Consider the following 18482-nt stretch of genomic DNA (forward strand, 5'->3'; position numbering starts at 1 on the left):
TTGGCTGACTGACGGAAGGCAAAGAGTGGGAATGAAGAAGGCCTATTCTGGTTGGCTGCTGGTGACGTGGTGTTGCACAGGGGTCAGTACTGAGACTGCTTCTTTTCACGTTATATTTTAACAATTTTGATGAAGGCATTAATAGAGTTATGGTTAAACTGGCAGTTGATACAAAGATAGGCAGAGGGGCAGATAGTGTTGAGGAAGCAGGGAGTCTGCAGAAGGACTTGGTCAGATTGGGAGAATGGGCAAAGAAGTGGCCGTTAGAATACTGTATAGTGTTGCAGGGAAGTGTATGGTCATGCACGTTGGTAGAAGGAATAAACAGGGAAATAATTCAACAATCAGACACACAAAGGAACTTGGGAGTCTTATGTAGGATTCTCTAAAGTTAACTTGCAGGTGGTAAGGAAGGAAAATGCAATGTTGGCATTCAGTTCGAGAGGACTAGAATATAAGAGCAAGGATGTGATGCTGAGGCTTTGTCAGACATTGGTCAGACCACACTTGAAGAATTGGGAGCAGTATTGGGTCCCTTATCTAATAAGAAGAGATATGCTGCATTTTAGATTGTCCAGAGGAGGTTTAGGAGAGTGATTCTGGGAATGAAAGGGTTAGTAAATGAGAAACGTTTGATGGCTCTGGATCTGTACTCACTGGAGTTTAGAAGAATGATGCGGGCGGGGGGATCTCATTGAAACCTGTCAAATACTGAAAGGCCTAGACAAAGTGAATGTGTTGAGGATATTTCCTTTGGAGGTTGTGTCTAGGATGAGAAGGCACAGGGTCAGAATAGAGGGACATCGACTTTGAACAGAAATGAGACAGATTTTCTTTAGGTAGAGGGTGGTGAATCTGTGGAATTTATTGCCATTGGGGTCTTAATGGACGCCAAGACGTCAAGTATATTTAAAGCAGAGGTTGATAGGTTCTTGATTAGTCAAGGTGTCAAAGGTTATGGGGAGGGCAGGAGAATGGGGTTGAGAAGGATAATAAATCTGCCAAGGATAATAAATGGCAGAGTAGACTCAATGGGCTGAATGGTGTAGCTCTGCTCCTGTGCCTTAAGGTCTGACATGTTTCAGGCTATGGAACTTGGGCATCAGCACATAATCCATTTAAATACTCAGTCAAGTTGCTCAACATGCAGTAAAATGCTGGAGAATAAAACAGATGTGTTAGGAGAAATATTTAGTGCTATACAATTCTGTATTTTATCAGCAATTTTTAGTGCTTGATAAGAACACAAGGGTGTATTCATTCTAATTAGCAGTCCTTCAGTCATTAAAAAAGTAAGGGCAAGGAAGTTAAAAAGCACACATTGGATTTCTTCTTTAATGTCTTCATCCAATCTTAACTGTCCTTTTCCAATCCGGATGATTTTCTTTTCTATTTCTGAATTAATGCCTTCTTTGGCATGGCAGAGATTTCATATTGGTATGTCGTGGATTTGGAATCTCCGAGTGAGCTGGATGCGGTGCCTCATCACAGTGGCACTTGTAATCATGGAGGAATGATTCAACTGAGATTCATTCCTCAGAACTGGGTTTGTTCATGGAACGTAATATTTTCCCTTCCTTTAATATCACGGGGAGTATTGAACATGCACAAAGCAGATGTCTGGTTATTGCAAATGGTTCCATCAAACTGCATACTTTATCTTGCATACTTGTGCCAAAGCTCCAGTCAAGTGGGAAGGAAGGGATTTGGTCTTCTGACTGCAACAATGACTTTCTGGTCAGTATTTATTTCAAACTCACTTTGTTAAACAACAGCTGATCAATTTAAAATCACTCTCAGGCTTCGTATTAAAGGCAATCTGACCTTCACGCAGTGTTACTTGCATGTTCAGTCGTAAGGTTATTATGCAAATCAAGTAAATAGATGAACTTCATAACTAATTCAGCAGATTATAATTATTAGGTCAGGACTGGTCAAAGATGATCCCTCTGTTTGAATTAACTGGATTGAATTGCCTTCTTCATCAGTAATTATCCCTTGATCTTTTGCCACAGCTTGTCTGGATATTTCTGAACAAGTTTCTTCTTCCTCCAGTTCTCATTATCGCCTTGACCCATCATGTCTGCATTAGTCAGTTTGTAATTTATTTTTGGCACTGATATGCAGCAGTTAGGTTCAAAGTTAAAAGCTTAATAAGTGATTTAATACTGTTAGGTACAAACCCCATTTCCAGAAAAGTTGGGATATTTTCCAAAATGCAATAAAAACAAAAATCTGTGATATTGTGGTGACCCACTTCCAAGCGTGCTCGAACCGGCTCACAAGTAGCCAGCGCGCCGGCATAAAGGCCAGTCCCAAAAGGGCGCCAGGTCTGCTTCACCAACAAAGGGAAAAGCTCACGCGGGACTGTGAATACGTGCCCCCTACAGCATCCGCGCCCGGGGAGGGCGGGATCAGGGAGGCTTTAAATCGAGGCCGCAAAGTTCGAATAAAATCTTTTTTTAACTGCAGTTTACTGACTCAGTGTCATTATTTCAGTGCTGTGTGTAGCACACCGCTACAATATGTTAATTCACGTGAACCTTTATTTAACTGACAAAAGTACAAAGAAAAGATTTTCAATAGTTTTACTGACCAACTTAATTTTATTTTGTAAATATACACAAATTTAGAATTTGATGACTGCAACACACTCAACAAAAGTTGGGACAGAGTTAAAATAAGATTGAAAAGTGCACAGAATATTCAAGTAACACCGGTTTGGAAGACTCCACATTAAGCAGGCTAATTGGTAGCAGGTGAGGTATCATGACTGGGTATAAAAGTAGCATCCATCAAAGGCTCAATCTTTGCAAGCAAGGATGGGTCGTGGCTCATCCGTTTGTGCCAAAATTCGTGAGAGAATTGTTAGTCAGTTCAAAAGGAACATTTCCCAATGCAAGATTGCAGCAAATTTAGGTCTTTCAACATTTAGAGTACATAATATTGTGAAAATATTCAGAGAATTCAGAGACATCTCAGTGCGAAAAGGGCAAGGTCGGAAACCACTGCTGAATGCGCGTGATCTTCGAGCCCTCGGGCGGCACTGCCTAAGAAACCATCATGCTACTGTGACAATTATAGCCACCTGGGCTCGGGATTACTTCAGAAAACCATTGTCACTGAACACAGTCCGTTGCTGCATCCAGAAATGCAACTTGAAACTGTATTACGCAAGGAGGAAGCCATACATCAACTGTATGCAGAAACGCCAGCGAGTTCTCTGGGCCCGAGCTCATCTCAGATGGACCGAAAGACTGTGGAACCGTGTGCTGTGGTCAGATGAGTCCACATTTCAGCTCGTTTTCGGAAAAAATGGGCGTTGAGTTCTCCGTGCCAAAGATGAGAACGATCATCCTGATTGTTATCAGCGAAAGGTGCAAAAGCCAGCATCTGTGATGGTATGGGGCTGCATCAGTGCCCAAGGCATGGGTGAGTTGCATGTATGTGAAGATACCATTGACTCTGAGGCGTATATTAGGATTTTAGAGAAACATATGTTGCCATCAAGGCGACGTCTCTTCCCGGGACATCCATGCTGATTTCAGCAGGACAATGCCAGACCAGATTCTGCATGGGCTGCAACAGCTGCCAGTCCAGATCTATCTCCTATTGAAAATGTATGGCACATCATGAAGAGGAGAATCAGACAACGGAGACCACGGACTGTTGAGCAGCTGCGGTCTTATATCAAGCAAAAATGGACAAAACTTCCAATTGCAAATCTACTACAATTAGTATCCTCAGTTCCAAAACGATTAAGAAGTGTTATTAAAAGGAAAGGTGATGTAACACAATGGTAAACATGCCTCTGTCCCAACTTTTGTTGAGTGTGTTGCAGCCATCATATTCTAAGTTTGTGTATATTTACAAAACACAATTAAGTTGGTCAGTAAAACTATTGAAAATCTTTTTGTACTTTTGTCAGTTAAATAAAGGTTCACGTGAATTAACATATCACAGATTTTTGTTTTCATTGCATTTTGGAAAATATCCCAACTTTTCTGGAAATGGAGTTTGTAAAATGAATAAACCTTTCTCATTTTAAAAATAACAATTCACTTTTTGAACAATCAATTTCCATTAATTTGTTGCAAACAAATAGTAAATTTTGTTCATATCATCTCCTAAATTACAATGGATGCTGCCTTTCTTTGTTAACTTCTGGTTAAAATAAAACCTTTGGAATCCAATTTACTATGGTTTATGATGCACTTTCTTTAAAACCAATACATCTTTCCCGGGTATTCCAGACATAGCCTAACAAGATAGAGGAGCAGAATTAGGCCATTTGGCCCATCGAGTCTGCTCATGGCTGTTCCAATTTTCCTCTCAGCCCCAATCTCCTGCTCCCCATTTCTCTTCATGCCCTGACCAATCAAGCATCTATCAACCTCTACATGGATGCATAGAAATCTACAGCACATTACAGGCCCTTCGGCCCACAATGTTGTGCCAACCTTGTAACCTACTCTAGAGACTGCCTGGAATTTCCCTAGCACTTAGCCCTCTATTTTTCTAAGCTCCATGTACCTATCAAAGAGTTTCTTAAAAGACCCTATTGTATCCACTTCCAGCACCATCGCCAGCAGTGCATTCTACGCACCCACCACTCTCTGTGTGGAAAAACTTGCTCCTGGCATCCCCCTAGTACCTACTTCCAAGCACCTTAAAACTATGCCCCCTCATGTTAGCCATTTCAGTTCTGGGAAGAGTCTCTGGCTATCTACACAATCAATGCCCCTCATCATCCTATACACCTCTATCAGGTCACCTCTCACCTTCCGTCACTCCAAGGAGAAAAGGCCATGCTCACCCAACCTATGCTCATAAGGCACACTCTCCAATCCAGGCACCATCCCTGTAAATTTCCTCTGCATTCTTTCTGTAGTATCCACATCCTTCCTGTAGTGAGATGACCAGAATTGAACACAGTACTCCAAGTGATGAACCCCTCTGCCTATCTGCCTGACCTTTCAATACAATGTGTATCATTGGATGATAAGCTCTGAACAATGACCTTCTTTCAGCTACATCTCAATGATGCCCACAACGCAGTTCCTGCAATCTCTATTTGCGCGACAAGATCATCTGTCTTTTGTATATTGTGTGCATTCTAATATAACACTTTCAGTATTGTATTCATCACCCTTTCTGAATTTCCCCCATGTTTCATTTCACTTCATCCCAATGACTGCAAATCTGCAGTATAATCTCCTTAAATATACATAAACATGTCCTCCACAGCTGCCTGTGGCAAAGATTTCCACAGATTCACCACTCTCTGTCTAAAGAAATTCCTCTTCTCCGTTCTGAAAGGATGCCCCTCTATTCTGAGGCTGCATTCTCCAGTCTTAGACTCTCCCACCATAAGACACCTTTCTACATCCACTCTTGTCAAGGCCTTTCAATGTTATATTGAACATGATTTCTAATCCTCCAGACATAAAAGCCATTGTCTACTGCAGTTGCAGAAGAGGAACTGGAAATTTGGTTAGTTTATGCTTGGGCTCAGGAGTTAATGATGCTAAGTTTAGCATCTGTGGGATTAGGACTAAAGATTAATTTAAACCCCCCCCCCCCCCAACTTGACCTTTGAAAATGAATATTGCACAGTTGTTTTAAATTTTTTGGTATGTACTGTAAATGTCATGTTTACTTTCTCACATCTCGAACAGAATCAACTTTTGCACCACTAAAATCAACTGCAGAATCTTTCATTTAAAAATATATGAACTATTTCAATTACTGATCAAAAATTTCAAAGTTCATCTATATAGGCAGCCCCATTTTAAGGGGGTTAGGAGAAGATTGCATTCTTGGACAACAGACCTCCAGACCAAATTTCCCATCGTGCCAAGCTTTGCTATCTGTTCAAGAACTCAAAGAAATGCATGTTGACTAAAATAAATTTTGTGTTCATTTAATTTTTTCCACAATAATTCTGTGAGAATGAATCTTATACCACATCTTAAATTTTCAATAAGTGAATTTATCCACATAGTGGATGGCTGTAATGGTGGATCACTGCAGAGCAATTATAATCTGAATAGAGGCAGCGGTCTGAGGCTGATTTTAAGCTGGATTACATGAGCCTTCAGGGGTGCAGTGGGATTAAAATGAAAAAAGAGCATTTGATTTAAACCTTTGGATGAAAATGTTTATTCCAAAGATAGAACCTTTTCAAGTAAATTTATTTTTTAGAAAAAGCCCACGTTTAAATCGAAGGATATTGATTGTAACACACAGTGAAATGGCTCTCGGCTTAAAGCTACTTAACTGGAAAAAGAAAGATATGTTATAATTTTTGCTTAATTATTATGGCTTTATCAATATGGGGCATGACATTTTTATATTATCTGATGCAGGTTTTTGCATGTAGTTATCAGTTTTATAATAAACAAATCTGATTGTGTGTGACACAGCATGGCAGAAAGTAAGATGCTGTTCTGTCTGTGAAGATGAGATCACGAAAATAAAATGTAAAAGATTTAGGGGTGTTGGTGGTGGGTTGTTTGTGTCTGGGCCCATTCAGCGAAAATTCTGTTTTTGTTCTACGCTTTCAGTGCAATCTCTGCATTTCTGTACTGTACCAGATTTTAGAGGGTAAGGATATAGTTACAATTCTTGTCAACAAAATATATTAACATGGACCATTTGGTCCAACTTCACTTGACTTATAGAAAAACAGCTATGATCTTGACAGCACTCATCTCCCACCCATAACCATTGAAGTATTTCTGAAATGAACAATAATTATGTTTGCAGTGGACACTATGTTCATGGCAGAGAAACAGGGCAATCAAAGGGAGAGGGTCGCTGCACGGACAGTCTCTTCCATTTGTTTTGGATAGGTGATCTTTAAGTTATGCTCATCATCTTGTCACAAGTTGTAGGCCATGTTCCAATGCTGGACTTACCCTGCAGTTTATCAAGGGACCAGAGATTTGTGAAAGTTGCTTAATACTTAAAATATAGAATTGCCCAATACAGAAAATTCTGCAACACAGACAAAATGTTGGAGGAACTCAGCAGGCCAGGCAGCATCTATGGAAAAAAGTGCAGTTGACATTTAATTCTGCAGCAAGTTTTGAATGTGGTATCATTGCCAAATTATCAAAGTGTTGTCAAATCATTGGGGTTCCATTTGATCATTCAATCAATAATGAATTTAGGAAAGGCATGCTGCATAATATTTTTAGTTAGCATTTTGTATTTATTAAATAGGTTGTCATCTTGTATTATAAATTATTAGAATAGGTATACTTTACCATCCCCCATCAGTCTGATGCTTGAAGCATGAAAATGCAAGAGTGACGATTAAATTATTTTCAAATTCAGTTTCTTTCATTTTCAGAATGACTATTCTCTTTAAACGGTGAATACTCCATGCCTTCCTGCCAGATGGATCTCTTTGTGATGGTACAATTTGTAATTTTGCTGCCCTCTGTTCTTTTTGCCCTTTGATTTGTTGTAGCCCTGAGACATAAGGTGCACAGCCTTCATTTCTATGATGGAGTAAATCTAACAGCAGCTTCCAACATCTATGTGTAATCAATAGTAAAAGTTCTTGTATTCTGTTCTTTCACAGGTTTTGCTATGCTAGTATTAGATCAGGAGACTGCATTTTACATACACGTCATGGGCTCAAGTTGCATACTGGAAGCTCAACATGGAAAATTGGAGCCTTTACATTATGGTGTGGATGAACACAATAATGTGTTAATTAATTCCACGCCTTTCTTTTGGCCTTTAAATGTACTTTTAATACTGTGGTGTCTTATTGCTTTGGATTTTAATTCTTATAATAATCCTAAAAAAATTTATTGTTTGTCACTTTCGGAAATTCTTTCCCCAAGGTTAGAAATAGCAAGTAGTAGAGGGTATACTCTGAAGCTGAGATCAAGAAATTACAGGATCGGTGCAGAGAATGGTTGGTACTTGACACAAGCTGTCAGAGGCAGTGGTGAAGCAGATAGGATAGTGGCAATTAAGTGGCATTTAGATAGTACATGAAAATGCAGAAAATGGAGGGATATAGATCATATACAGGCAGAAGGGACTTAGTTTAATTTGGCATCATGTTTAGAACAGTAAGACCGATTCCTGTGCTGTACTGTTCTGTTATTTCAATCTCACTTACATATCTCTCTCTATTCCAGCTTTATTTCATTTCTATTTTACTTTCTGTTCATAGTTTTACAAGAAGATAACTAACTTAATATAACTTAATAAAACTACCAATCGGTGGAGACGAGATGCATTGAGATGGTGCAGGAGGTTAGTGTGGGCAGGGATGATAGGCATGGAGCACCTGGTGTGAGCTAGGAAATGGCAGCAGTTTTAATGAGCGTAAGTCTGTTGCCAGTGGAAATTAATATTGAAGGAATGCGGTTGACTAATGTATTGGCCAGAGTTCAACTTGCAATTCTGTTTCTATGCATTAGTTTTTAATTTTAAGTTCTATATTGCCACATCCTATTCAGATTTATGTAGGGTAAAGTTTGAAGGCTGGCAGTTGCAGTTTTTCTTGGTTAGATGTGTGGAAACATATTTCTTTATATTCATCTCAAAACCAGATCCTGTCCCTGAGAATACAACACAGTTCCTGTTTCTCTGTGATGGAGTATGCATTCTCTCTTCATAAGCTAAAACTAGAAGTCTCGGTGTAAATTCATTAAAGTACAACTTACAAGCACAAGTTCTGTTGTACTGTGTTTACTTGTGCACGAGCTGCATTGTCCAGTGGAGTTATGTAGACCAAATAAGATGGAGATCAGCCACCAAGACAAGGTTGAACCGTGCTGCCATTTCCTAACTGGAGGCTGATCTGGAGTTGTTGCCCAGTGTGGAATACAGTCTTAACTGATTGCTAATTCTTCTGTCATTGCTTGGCTTCAATATGTTCTTCCAGACTTGACTTTATAGAATAAGGTCAGCTCCAAGAAAACGCTTAGATGGTAATTTACTTAACTGATAAGCTTACTTCATTAAATATCATATTGTTCCTCAGTCATTCCAACACATTAAGAAAAATCACTGAAAAAATTAAGTATGTGAACTTGTCTTGTACAACAGTCTTGCACATGTGAGAAGCCAGATAGCTTTTAGGACACCAGATTTGCTACCAAAATGACACAAATTTAATTATTCCATAAAACATTATAAGGCAGAAGTGATGGTATGTGGCCAGGTGGTTAAGGCGTTGATCTTGTGATCTGAAGGTCGCTAGTTCGAGCCTCAGCTAAGGTAGCGTGTTGTGTCCTTGACCAAGGCACTTAACCACACTTTGCTCTACGACGACACCGGTGCCAAGCTGTATTGGCCCTTGGACAACATCGGTGGCATGGAGAGGGGAGACTTGCAGCATGGGCAACTGTTGGTCTTGCATACAACCCTGCCCAGGCCTGCGCCCTGGAAACTTTCCAAGGCGCAAATCCATGGTCTCTTGAGACTAATAGATGCCTATAATAAGGCAGAACCAAATTTACAAACTACTGTAAATTTGGTTCTGCCAAATTAAGTTTTAAAGACCTTAATGATGCTATTTGATTTAACAAACAATCTAAATTCAGTTTTAAGTAGTTTACAGTTGTGCCATTACAAGAGGATCAAATTCCATCAAACCCCATGGTCTTTGAATTTTGAATAAAAGTATAACCCTCAGTTGGAGTTTGCTGGGTGCATAATGTGTTGTTGAGTGACAAATATTTGAAAGATATTTGAATTTTTGTCTAGCCATTAGTTCTTGGTCCAGCTCGTCTAGTGAGCTGTTTGAAAATGTGGCTAATTTCAGATAGATAATATTTTAATTTGAATTTATTTCTGGACAGTGTCCTGGACAGCCCTAGCAGACTGGATGAAGAACACAGGCTGATTGCCAGGTATGCTGCCAGGTTGGCTGCAGAAGCTGGAAACACAGTAAGTTACACAGCCTAACTCATTTGATTTATCCTGTTCTTGGCACCAGCATCCAATGCATAACAACTCTTTATATTAACAAATGAGGAATTATTGTAAAATTTAGAATAATAGACATTTGACTTGATTTTTGACTTTCAATCTAGTCTGGTTTAGTCATAAGGGTGCAATATTGTCATTGATTTTTTGATTATCAGCAAGATTTCCTAAACAATGTGATACTTGTTGTGGTTAATTGAATTCATTAGAATCTGAACTCAAAGATGATGAGTTTGAAATGCCTCCTGAGCAGATTTTTCTGTGGCTAAAAGGGTATCTGATAGAGGTATACAAAATTATGAGGGGCATAGATAGGGAAGATAGTAGGAAGTTTTCCCCCACAGTAGGGTGTCTAAAACCAGATGGGTTTAGAGTGAGGGGTAAGAGGTTTAAAGGGAATTTGAAATGCTAGATTGGTTGTCTGCCAGGCACACTCACTTTGATTTTGTTCAAAACCTTTCACTTGTTATTGCTGAATGAGTGGAACTTAGTTGAAGAGTTGAGTTGTTTGGCAAGAGGTTTATTTTGGGGTGCTGCAGACTTTTCCCATAATTATTCTCTATTAGAACCATTAGAGAGGAAGGTGATTTATTTAAGTGGAAGCAATTTGAATGCTTAGCTCAATGTTGAGAAAGATCCATTTCTTTCTGTCACATTAGTTCAATTTAATTTCATAGCTGGAGCTTGGATAAAAGCACAACAAACTAAATATGAGTTTTCTTTTTAGCATTCAAAGTATATATCACTCTGAATTTGAGATGAGAAAATTAGTGGAGTCATAACATCATAAAGTAAGGAAACTGACCAGCTTCACACAATGTCCATACCAGCCATCAAATACTCATTTATAGTAGTCCCATTTACCATTATTTGGTCCATAGCCATCTACGTGCTGGCATTTCAAGTGCTTGTCTAGATGTACTGGCATTGGAGAGGGTCCAGAGGAAGTTCACAAGGATGATTCCTGGAATGAAAGGGTTATCATACGAGGTACGTTTGATGGCTCTGGGTCTGTATTCATTGGAATTTAGAAGGATGACGGGGGATCTCATTGAACTCTTTCAAATGTTGACAGAGTAGATATGGAAAGGATGTTTCCCATGGTGGGGGATTCTAGGACAAGAGGGCAAAATCTCAGGATAGAAGGGTGTCCATTTAAAACAGAGATGTGGAGAAATTTCTTTAGCTAGAGGTGGTGAATTTGTTGCCACATGCAGCCATGGTGGCCAGGTTGTTAGGTGTATTTAAGGCAGAGATTGATAGGCTCTTGATTGAACACGGCATCAAAGTTTATGGGAAGAAGGCCAGGAACTGGGGTTGAGGAGGGTGAAAAAAGTATCAGCCATGATTGAATGGCAGAGCAAACTTGATGGGCCAAATGTACTAATTCTGCTCCTATGTCTTAAGGTCTTATGGTTTCTTAAATGTTGTGGAATTCTTTGTCTCTGTCTTCCCTCAGGCACCACTGTAGTTTCCAACCAACCTTTGAGGTAATGTTCTTCCTCAGGTTCCCTTTAAACCTATGCTTTCCAGGCTAGACATCTGTTTTGTGGGGAAAGGTTTCCTAGTATCTACCCATCTGTGCTCCTCATAATTTTATATACTTCTGTCTGATAATCATTTGGTCTCCTTTGGTCCATGGAAAACAGACCAAATGTCTCCATCCTGGCCTCAGACTCCCTCGAGCCTGAGTACCTTATCTTTCACTGTTCATGCACTAATTCATCCTCCCAAAGTGCACCACTATACACTTCAGAATTAAATTCCATTTTACTTAATGATCCATTTTCATCCTGTTGCCAAAGGTAATAACATCACAGATATTTGTGTCTTTTGCAAACCAATCCATCTTACCGCCTACATTCATATCCACACAAATAATGTATGTAACAATTGTACAAATCCTAGCACCCATCCCTGAGATGCACCACTTGTCATAGGCTTCCAATCATAAAAACAACCCTCCGCTATCTCCCTTTGCTTCATATTGCCAGGCACATTTTGGATTCAGTTTGCCATTATCTCATGCACTCTAACCTTTTGGACTAGTTTCTTATGTGGGGGTAAAGGTTTTACTGAAATCTATGTGGACTTCATACATCGTGCCAGCAGAGATGTGTAAATCTGTAACTGCACAGTTTGCAAGTGGTGGTTTTGGTTATGGGAAAGGTGGCTTGAAAATGTAGTAATACCGAGCCTTAAAAAGAGTAAGGCCATTCCTTGGTGTATGGTGGAGAGGTGTCCAGGCTTTGCAGAGGGATTGGAGTTTGGGGGTGAACCAGGGTCAGGTCTCATTGCTCAGATGTGGAGCATTTGGTGGATGGAGGTGTTTTTATTGGGATGCCGTGTGGGTCAGAGTACAGGGCCAGCCTCAAGTCAGGTCACTGTGCTCAGTGACAGTTGGTGGAACATTGTTGTATTTGATCAATGGTCATGAGTTGGGTAGTAAGATCAGGGTTTATGAGTAGGGAGGTCACTGAGTGAAATAGGGTGGTTTGTTGGCTGTCCTGAGTTTGGGAAATATAGATTTGTGGGCCCAGAATGAGAACTGGTAAGTTAATAAAGGGAACTTAACTGAATTGGGCTCCCAGTGTCAGCACCACTTGTAGAGGGCTCCCTTCAGCACGTTAATGTGCAGAAAGCAGGGCAGTCAAATTCTTGTTGAGCAATGACTGATACTCCTTAGAACCACTCAGACAGATTCCTTCAGCAACACCCTAAACAAGGGGAGACTGATGTCCATAGAAAAGCCTCCATCAGCACAAACACCATTCGCAACACATGGCTGGTTGAATTTCTGGGGTGGTGACTTTCAAATTGGAAGCAACAATAAGAGAAGAAGTAATTTTCATACACAAGACTGCAATAAGATTATGAGACATTTTGTTATCGGTATTACTGCTAAGTTAGTTTGCTGGATTTGCCTGCTGACTGAAATTATACAATGATTACAATTCCGTTGTAAGCAGAGCAGAGGGAAACTCCTGTGGCTGCAGGCCTGGATCCAGGATGATATGGTGCTTCCTTTGCTCATGTCTCAGAAATTAATTGAAATTATTGATATGCAGTTATAACTGTTCCAGTTTACATTATGTTCGCTGATTTGGAGTAAGCATTTAGAACCATAACAACAGATTGCACTTGTCTCCATCTGTACACTTCACATCATTCTCTACCATAGTTATCTTTTTACAAAGCAAAACGAACACTTTAACTTAATAAAACAGTGATAAGCAAGGTAACTACAAGCCAATGAGCTGATCATTAAATTATCCCAGAAAATCTTAGGAGATAAAGTTTATGTACATTTGGAGAGGCAGATCATGGATTCTAGTATGGCTTTGTGCAGGAGCAATCCTTCCTCACTATTTTGACGGAGTGTTTTGAGAAGGTAACAAAGAAGATTGCTGATGACAGTACCGTGGATGTTGTCCACACGGACTAGACTATTTGACAAAGTCACACAGGGTTAAGGCATATGGGACCCAAGGTGACTAATTGGACCCAAATTTGATTTGGTGACAGGAGGCAGGTAGTGGTGGAAGTTTGCTTTTCTGATAACAGGATTGTGACCTGTGCTCTACACGATCATTTCCAGGACCTTTGTTGCATTGATATTCATGACTTGTATGTGTGTGTAATAGGCATGATTAGAAAGTTTGTGAATCATACAGAAACTGATATTGAGATGAGAGATGAAATGAAAAGTTGGGCAGAACATTGCCAGATAGAAATTAATCGTTACAAATGCACATTGAGACATTTTGGCAAATCAAATAGGTATAGGACATTTACATTAAATGTGGTGCTAAGGAATGATGGTGAACAGACGTAATTTGCAGGTCAGTTCTCTGAAGACAGCATATGGCATTCTTGCCTTTATAAGTCAGGGCATAGATTCTTAGAGTTAGGACATTATTTTGGAACTTCACAAAAAAAATAGACTGCATTTGGAATATTCTATGCAATTCTGGCCTCCACTCTTTTTGTAGAATGTTGTGCTAGAGAGCATGCAGAGGAGATTCAGTGGGATGTTGCCTGGATTAAAGGACATTTAGTTACAGGGAAGGACTAAATAGGCTGGATTTATTTTCTGTCACATGAAGAAGGCTGAGGGGTGACTTGATAAAGTTATATATTACTATGAAAGGCATAGATAGGGTAGATATAATCTTTTCCCCACGCTAGTAGTACTAATAACAAAAATAATAGGCTTTAGGAGTGAGGAAAGAATTTTAAAGAGGAGATGAGGGGAATTTTTTTTTCCCACAGAGAGAGTGGTTGAAATCTGGAACTTTCTGTCATTCTTAATGAAGTAATGCCTCAATCTCAATGTCCAGGAGACATTTAGACTGACACTGCCAGATCATAAGAAGAGATCAGACACCAATAAGTAAACTAAAAACAAAAGATAAAAGCAGGAAAACAAAACTCTGAAGTATAAATGCAATGTTCACCTGCAACAGTAACAACTTGTATTTATCTAGCTTCTTTTAATTGGTAAAACAACACACATTGCTTCACAAAGGAATTACCAGAAACTTGAGGCAATATTAAGGTAAAACCTTGGTCCTTAGGAGTGAATTAATAAAGGATGGAAAGGGAATGAGTAAACACGGGGGGGGGGGGGGGGGGGGCGTTGATTTTCATATTGGTATCCTGTAACCAATGGGGCATCACAGGGATTGGTGCTGGGACGTCAACCATTTACAAATTTTAAAAATGAATTGGAGTAGAATTGAACCAGCTTTGCAAACAATGCTAGGATAGGTGGGAATGCGAGTTGCTTGTGGAAGTCGAAGAGAGAGGAACTCACAACAACTATATTACTGTTACTCTGAAATAAAAGATAGAAAACTCTGTATCTAGAGATGTATCTATGTGTTGCACTCTGAAACTCTTAGTAGGTCAGACAGTGTCAGAGAAAAGAGAACAGAGTTACTGTTTCAGATTAAAGATCCTGCTGGATAGCAGAAGGTAATGTAAAATATGAAGTTCTTTGTTTTAGAACGATGAGCGAAAGAACAAAGTACCATTTTACTGCAGTTTACACTTTACAGGGAACTGAACAGCAGAAAGTGATTTGGGGTGACTTGTGCACAAAGGAAAAAACACAGGTGCTGCAGGTAACGAGAGCACTTGTAAACAACTTTGGTTCCCCTGTTTAAGGAGATATATTCTATCATTGGCAGCTACTCAAAGATGGTTCATTAAGAAGGTCCTGGGTGTGGAGGGATCATCATATAAGAACATGTTCGGCACACTGGTACTCAGTGGAGTTTAGAAGAATGAGAAGTGACCTTACTGAAACATGGAAGATTACTAGGTTGAATGGGGGGTTTCCTTGCTGGAAAGTTCGGAACTAGAGGTTATGGATTCCAAATGAGGAAGGTGCTCATCCAGAACTAATATAAGGAACAATTTCTTTCTTCAAAGAGTTATGCTTCTTTGAAACTTTGCCCCTGATATATGTTGAGAGGTGAGTCTATGTGTGTATTTAAGTCTTGGAGGAACAGGTTGAAAATAGAGTCATAGAACACTGCATCACAACAACAGGCCCTTCATCCCATCTAGTCCATACAGAACCATTAATCTGCCTAGTCCAATCGACCTGCACCCAGACCATAACCCTCCATACCCCCCTCATCCATTCTCTTAAATGTTAAAATCAAACCCACATCCGCCACTTCAGCTGGCTGCTCATTCCACACTCTCACTACCCTCTGAGTTTCCCCCATGTTCCTCTTAAACAGTGTACTTTTCACCCTTAACCCATGACCTCTAGTTGTAGTCTCAGCCAACCTCAGCGGACAAAGCCTGCTTGCATTCACCTTATCGATATCCCTCATAAGCTCTATCAAATCTTCTTAATTCTGAGGAATAAAGTCCTAACCTATTCAGTCTTTCCTTATAACTCAGGTCCTCCAGTCCCAGCAAGATCCTCGTAAATTTACTCTGCACTCTTTCAATCTTATTTACATCTTTCCTGTAGGTTGGTGACAAAAAGTGGACACATTACTCCAAATTAGGACACATACCACAACTCCTGTACTTAATACATTGACTTATGGAGGGCATTGTGCCAAAAGATTTATTTATGACCCTATCTACCTGTGACACACTTTCAAGGAATTATAGACCAGTATTCCTAGATCCCTCTGTTCTAAAGCACAATCCTCAGTGCCCTACCGTTCACTATGTAGGACCTACCCTGGTTGGTCCTCCTAAAGTGCAACACTTTACACTTTACTGCATTAAATTCCATCTGCCACTTTTCAGCCCATTTCACCAGTTGGTCCAGATTCTGCTGCTTGCTTTTATTGTCTTCCTCACTTTCCACTACACCCCCAAATCCTACAAATTTTCTGGTCCAGTTTACCATATTGTCATCCAGATTGTTGATCTAGATGATAAAGAACAATGGCCCCAGTGCACCATTAGTCATAAGCCTCCAGTCAGAGAGGCTACCATCTACAACCACTCTCTGGCTTCATCCTCAAAACCATTAACTAATCCAATTTACTACCTCATCTTTAATGCCAAGTGACTGATCTCCTTGATCAACCTCTCATGGGATTTTGTCAAAGGCCTTGATAAAGTCCATGTAAGTAACATCTACTGCCTTGCCTTCATCAACATTCCTCGTAACTTCCTCAAAATCTGTAAGATTGGTTTGATACGACAAAGCCGTATTGACTATCCCTAATTAGTTCCTGTCTTTTCAAATATTTCTGTATCTGTTCCCTTAGAATACCTTTCAATAACTTTCCTACTACTGATGTCAAATTCACTGGCCTATCATTTCCAGGCTGATTCATAGAGCCTTTCTTAAACAATGGAACAACATTAGCTATGCTCCAATCCTCCAGCACCTCACCCTTTCACAGTAAGGGAGTCCCAGTCAATATTAGCAAAGTTAAAATCACCTGCTATCAGGGTGCAATCTCTACAAATCTGCTCCTCCAAATCTTGCTGACTTGGGTAAAATCCCTTTAACATGATCATAACTTTCTTATTTCTATTTCCACCCTTAAAGCCTCACTAGGCAAACTCTCCAGTCTGTCCTGACTGAGCACTGCCATGACATTTTCCATAACTCGTGATGCCACTCCTTCCCCTTTAATCACTCCCGCTAGGTCATATCTAAAACAACAGAACCCTGGAATATTGAGCTGCCAATCCTGCCCCTCCTGCAACCAAGTATCACTAATGACGACTTTGTCATAATAGCAAGTGCTGATCCATGCCCTCAGCTCACCCGCCTTTCCCTCAATACTCTTTGCATTGAAATATATGCAGATTAGAACATTAGTCCCAACATGCTCAACCTTTTGATTCCTGACTTTGTAAGATCAACAACATCTTTCCTCAAAACCTCTCCACTATCTGTTCTAGCACTCTGATTCCCATCTCCCTACTCCTCTTGTTTAAACTCACCCCTGGCAACACTTCCAGGATATTAGACCCCCCCCCCCCCCCCCCCAAGTTCAGATGCAAACTGGCCCTTCTGTACAGGACCTCCCTTCCCTGGAAGAAAGGCCAATGATCTAAAAATCTGAAACCTTCCCTCCTGCACCATCTCACGTGTTAAATTGCATCATCTTCCCATTTCTGGCCTCACCAGTACCTGGCATGGGTAGCAATCCTGAGATCTCAATCCTGGAGATCTTATCCTTTAACTTAGTATCTAACTCCCTGAGCTCACTTTGTCACAATCTTAGTGAATGGCAGAGCATCCTTGACTGGCCTACCCCTTTTCCTATTTATAATCCTAGCAATGTTAAGAAAGCATGGCAGGAATGTATAATAAAATGGCCATTTGGTTATTTGGTTGTTGTAAAAAGATTTTGTTAACAGTTCTGTAAGTTGATCTATTTTGCATTTTAGCAGCGTTCAACTTCAGAAATGACCTTCAACTTTGATGCAAACAAGCAGCAGCGGCAACTAATCGCTGAACTGGAAAATAAAAACAGGTAGGAACAATCGTGTGTCTGCGCTGTGATACAATAGAAAGTCTACTGATGTTGTTTTGCATTTGGGATTCAGTTCAGAAAACATTTTTATTCTGTTCATCACTAGGCCAGCTGGTGGTGTAGTGGCATCAGCGCCGGACTTCAGAGCGAAGGCTCCTAAGTTCAAATCCAGCCAGCCCCTGTGCACGCTTTCCATCGGTGCTGGGTCGAGCATCGAGCTAGCCTCGTAAAAATAAGAAAACGCCGTCACGACGGCGTCCTGATGACTCCACTAGGAATAAGGGATTTCTTCTTCTTCACCTAAGTAGAACTGCCTAAAGGGAATATGAAAGGAACATTGAGGGATGCAATGACTTTATTGGAAGAAGAGCTGTGAAAATAAAGCAATGATAACACTAATAAAGGAAGGGTTAGAGAGCAAAATATGGCAAGCAAAAAAAAAGTGAATGACAAAGCCCGGTTGTTTAAAAAAAGTGAGGACCAGACTGATTACAGAAAGCCCAAATGGGAGATTAAAAAGGAAGCAAAGAGAGTTTATGGAAAAAAATG

The 18482-nt window shown here is 40.1% G+C and overlaps 1 protein-coding gene across 13 annotated transcripts in view; it reads left to right on the top strand.

The window, feature by feature from the left end:
• LOC132400603 (dystrobrevin beta) overlaps window positions 1-18482 on the top strand; it is a 488265-nt gene that overhangs the window by 366390 nt on the left and 103393 nt on the right. For all 13 annotated transcript variants that reach the window (XM_059981722.1, XM_059981724.1, XM_059981723.1 and 10 more), the window contains 2 exons: window positions 9834-9921; window positions 17848-17933. In XM_059981722.1, coding sequence (XP_059837705.1) covers window positions 9834-9921; window positions 17848-17933 — 174 coding nt within the window. The remainder of the gene's footprint in view (window positions 1-9833; window positions 9922-17847; window positions 17934-18482) is intronic.

This window comes from Hypanus sabinus, chromosome 10 (assembly GCF_030144855.1).
Source record: "Hypanus sabinus isolate sHypSab1 chromosome 10, sHypSab1.hap1, whole genome shotgun sequence".
NCBI lineage: Eukaryota > Metazoa > Chordata > Chondrichthyes > Myliobatiformes > Dasyatidae > Hypanus > Hypanus sabinus.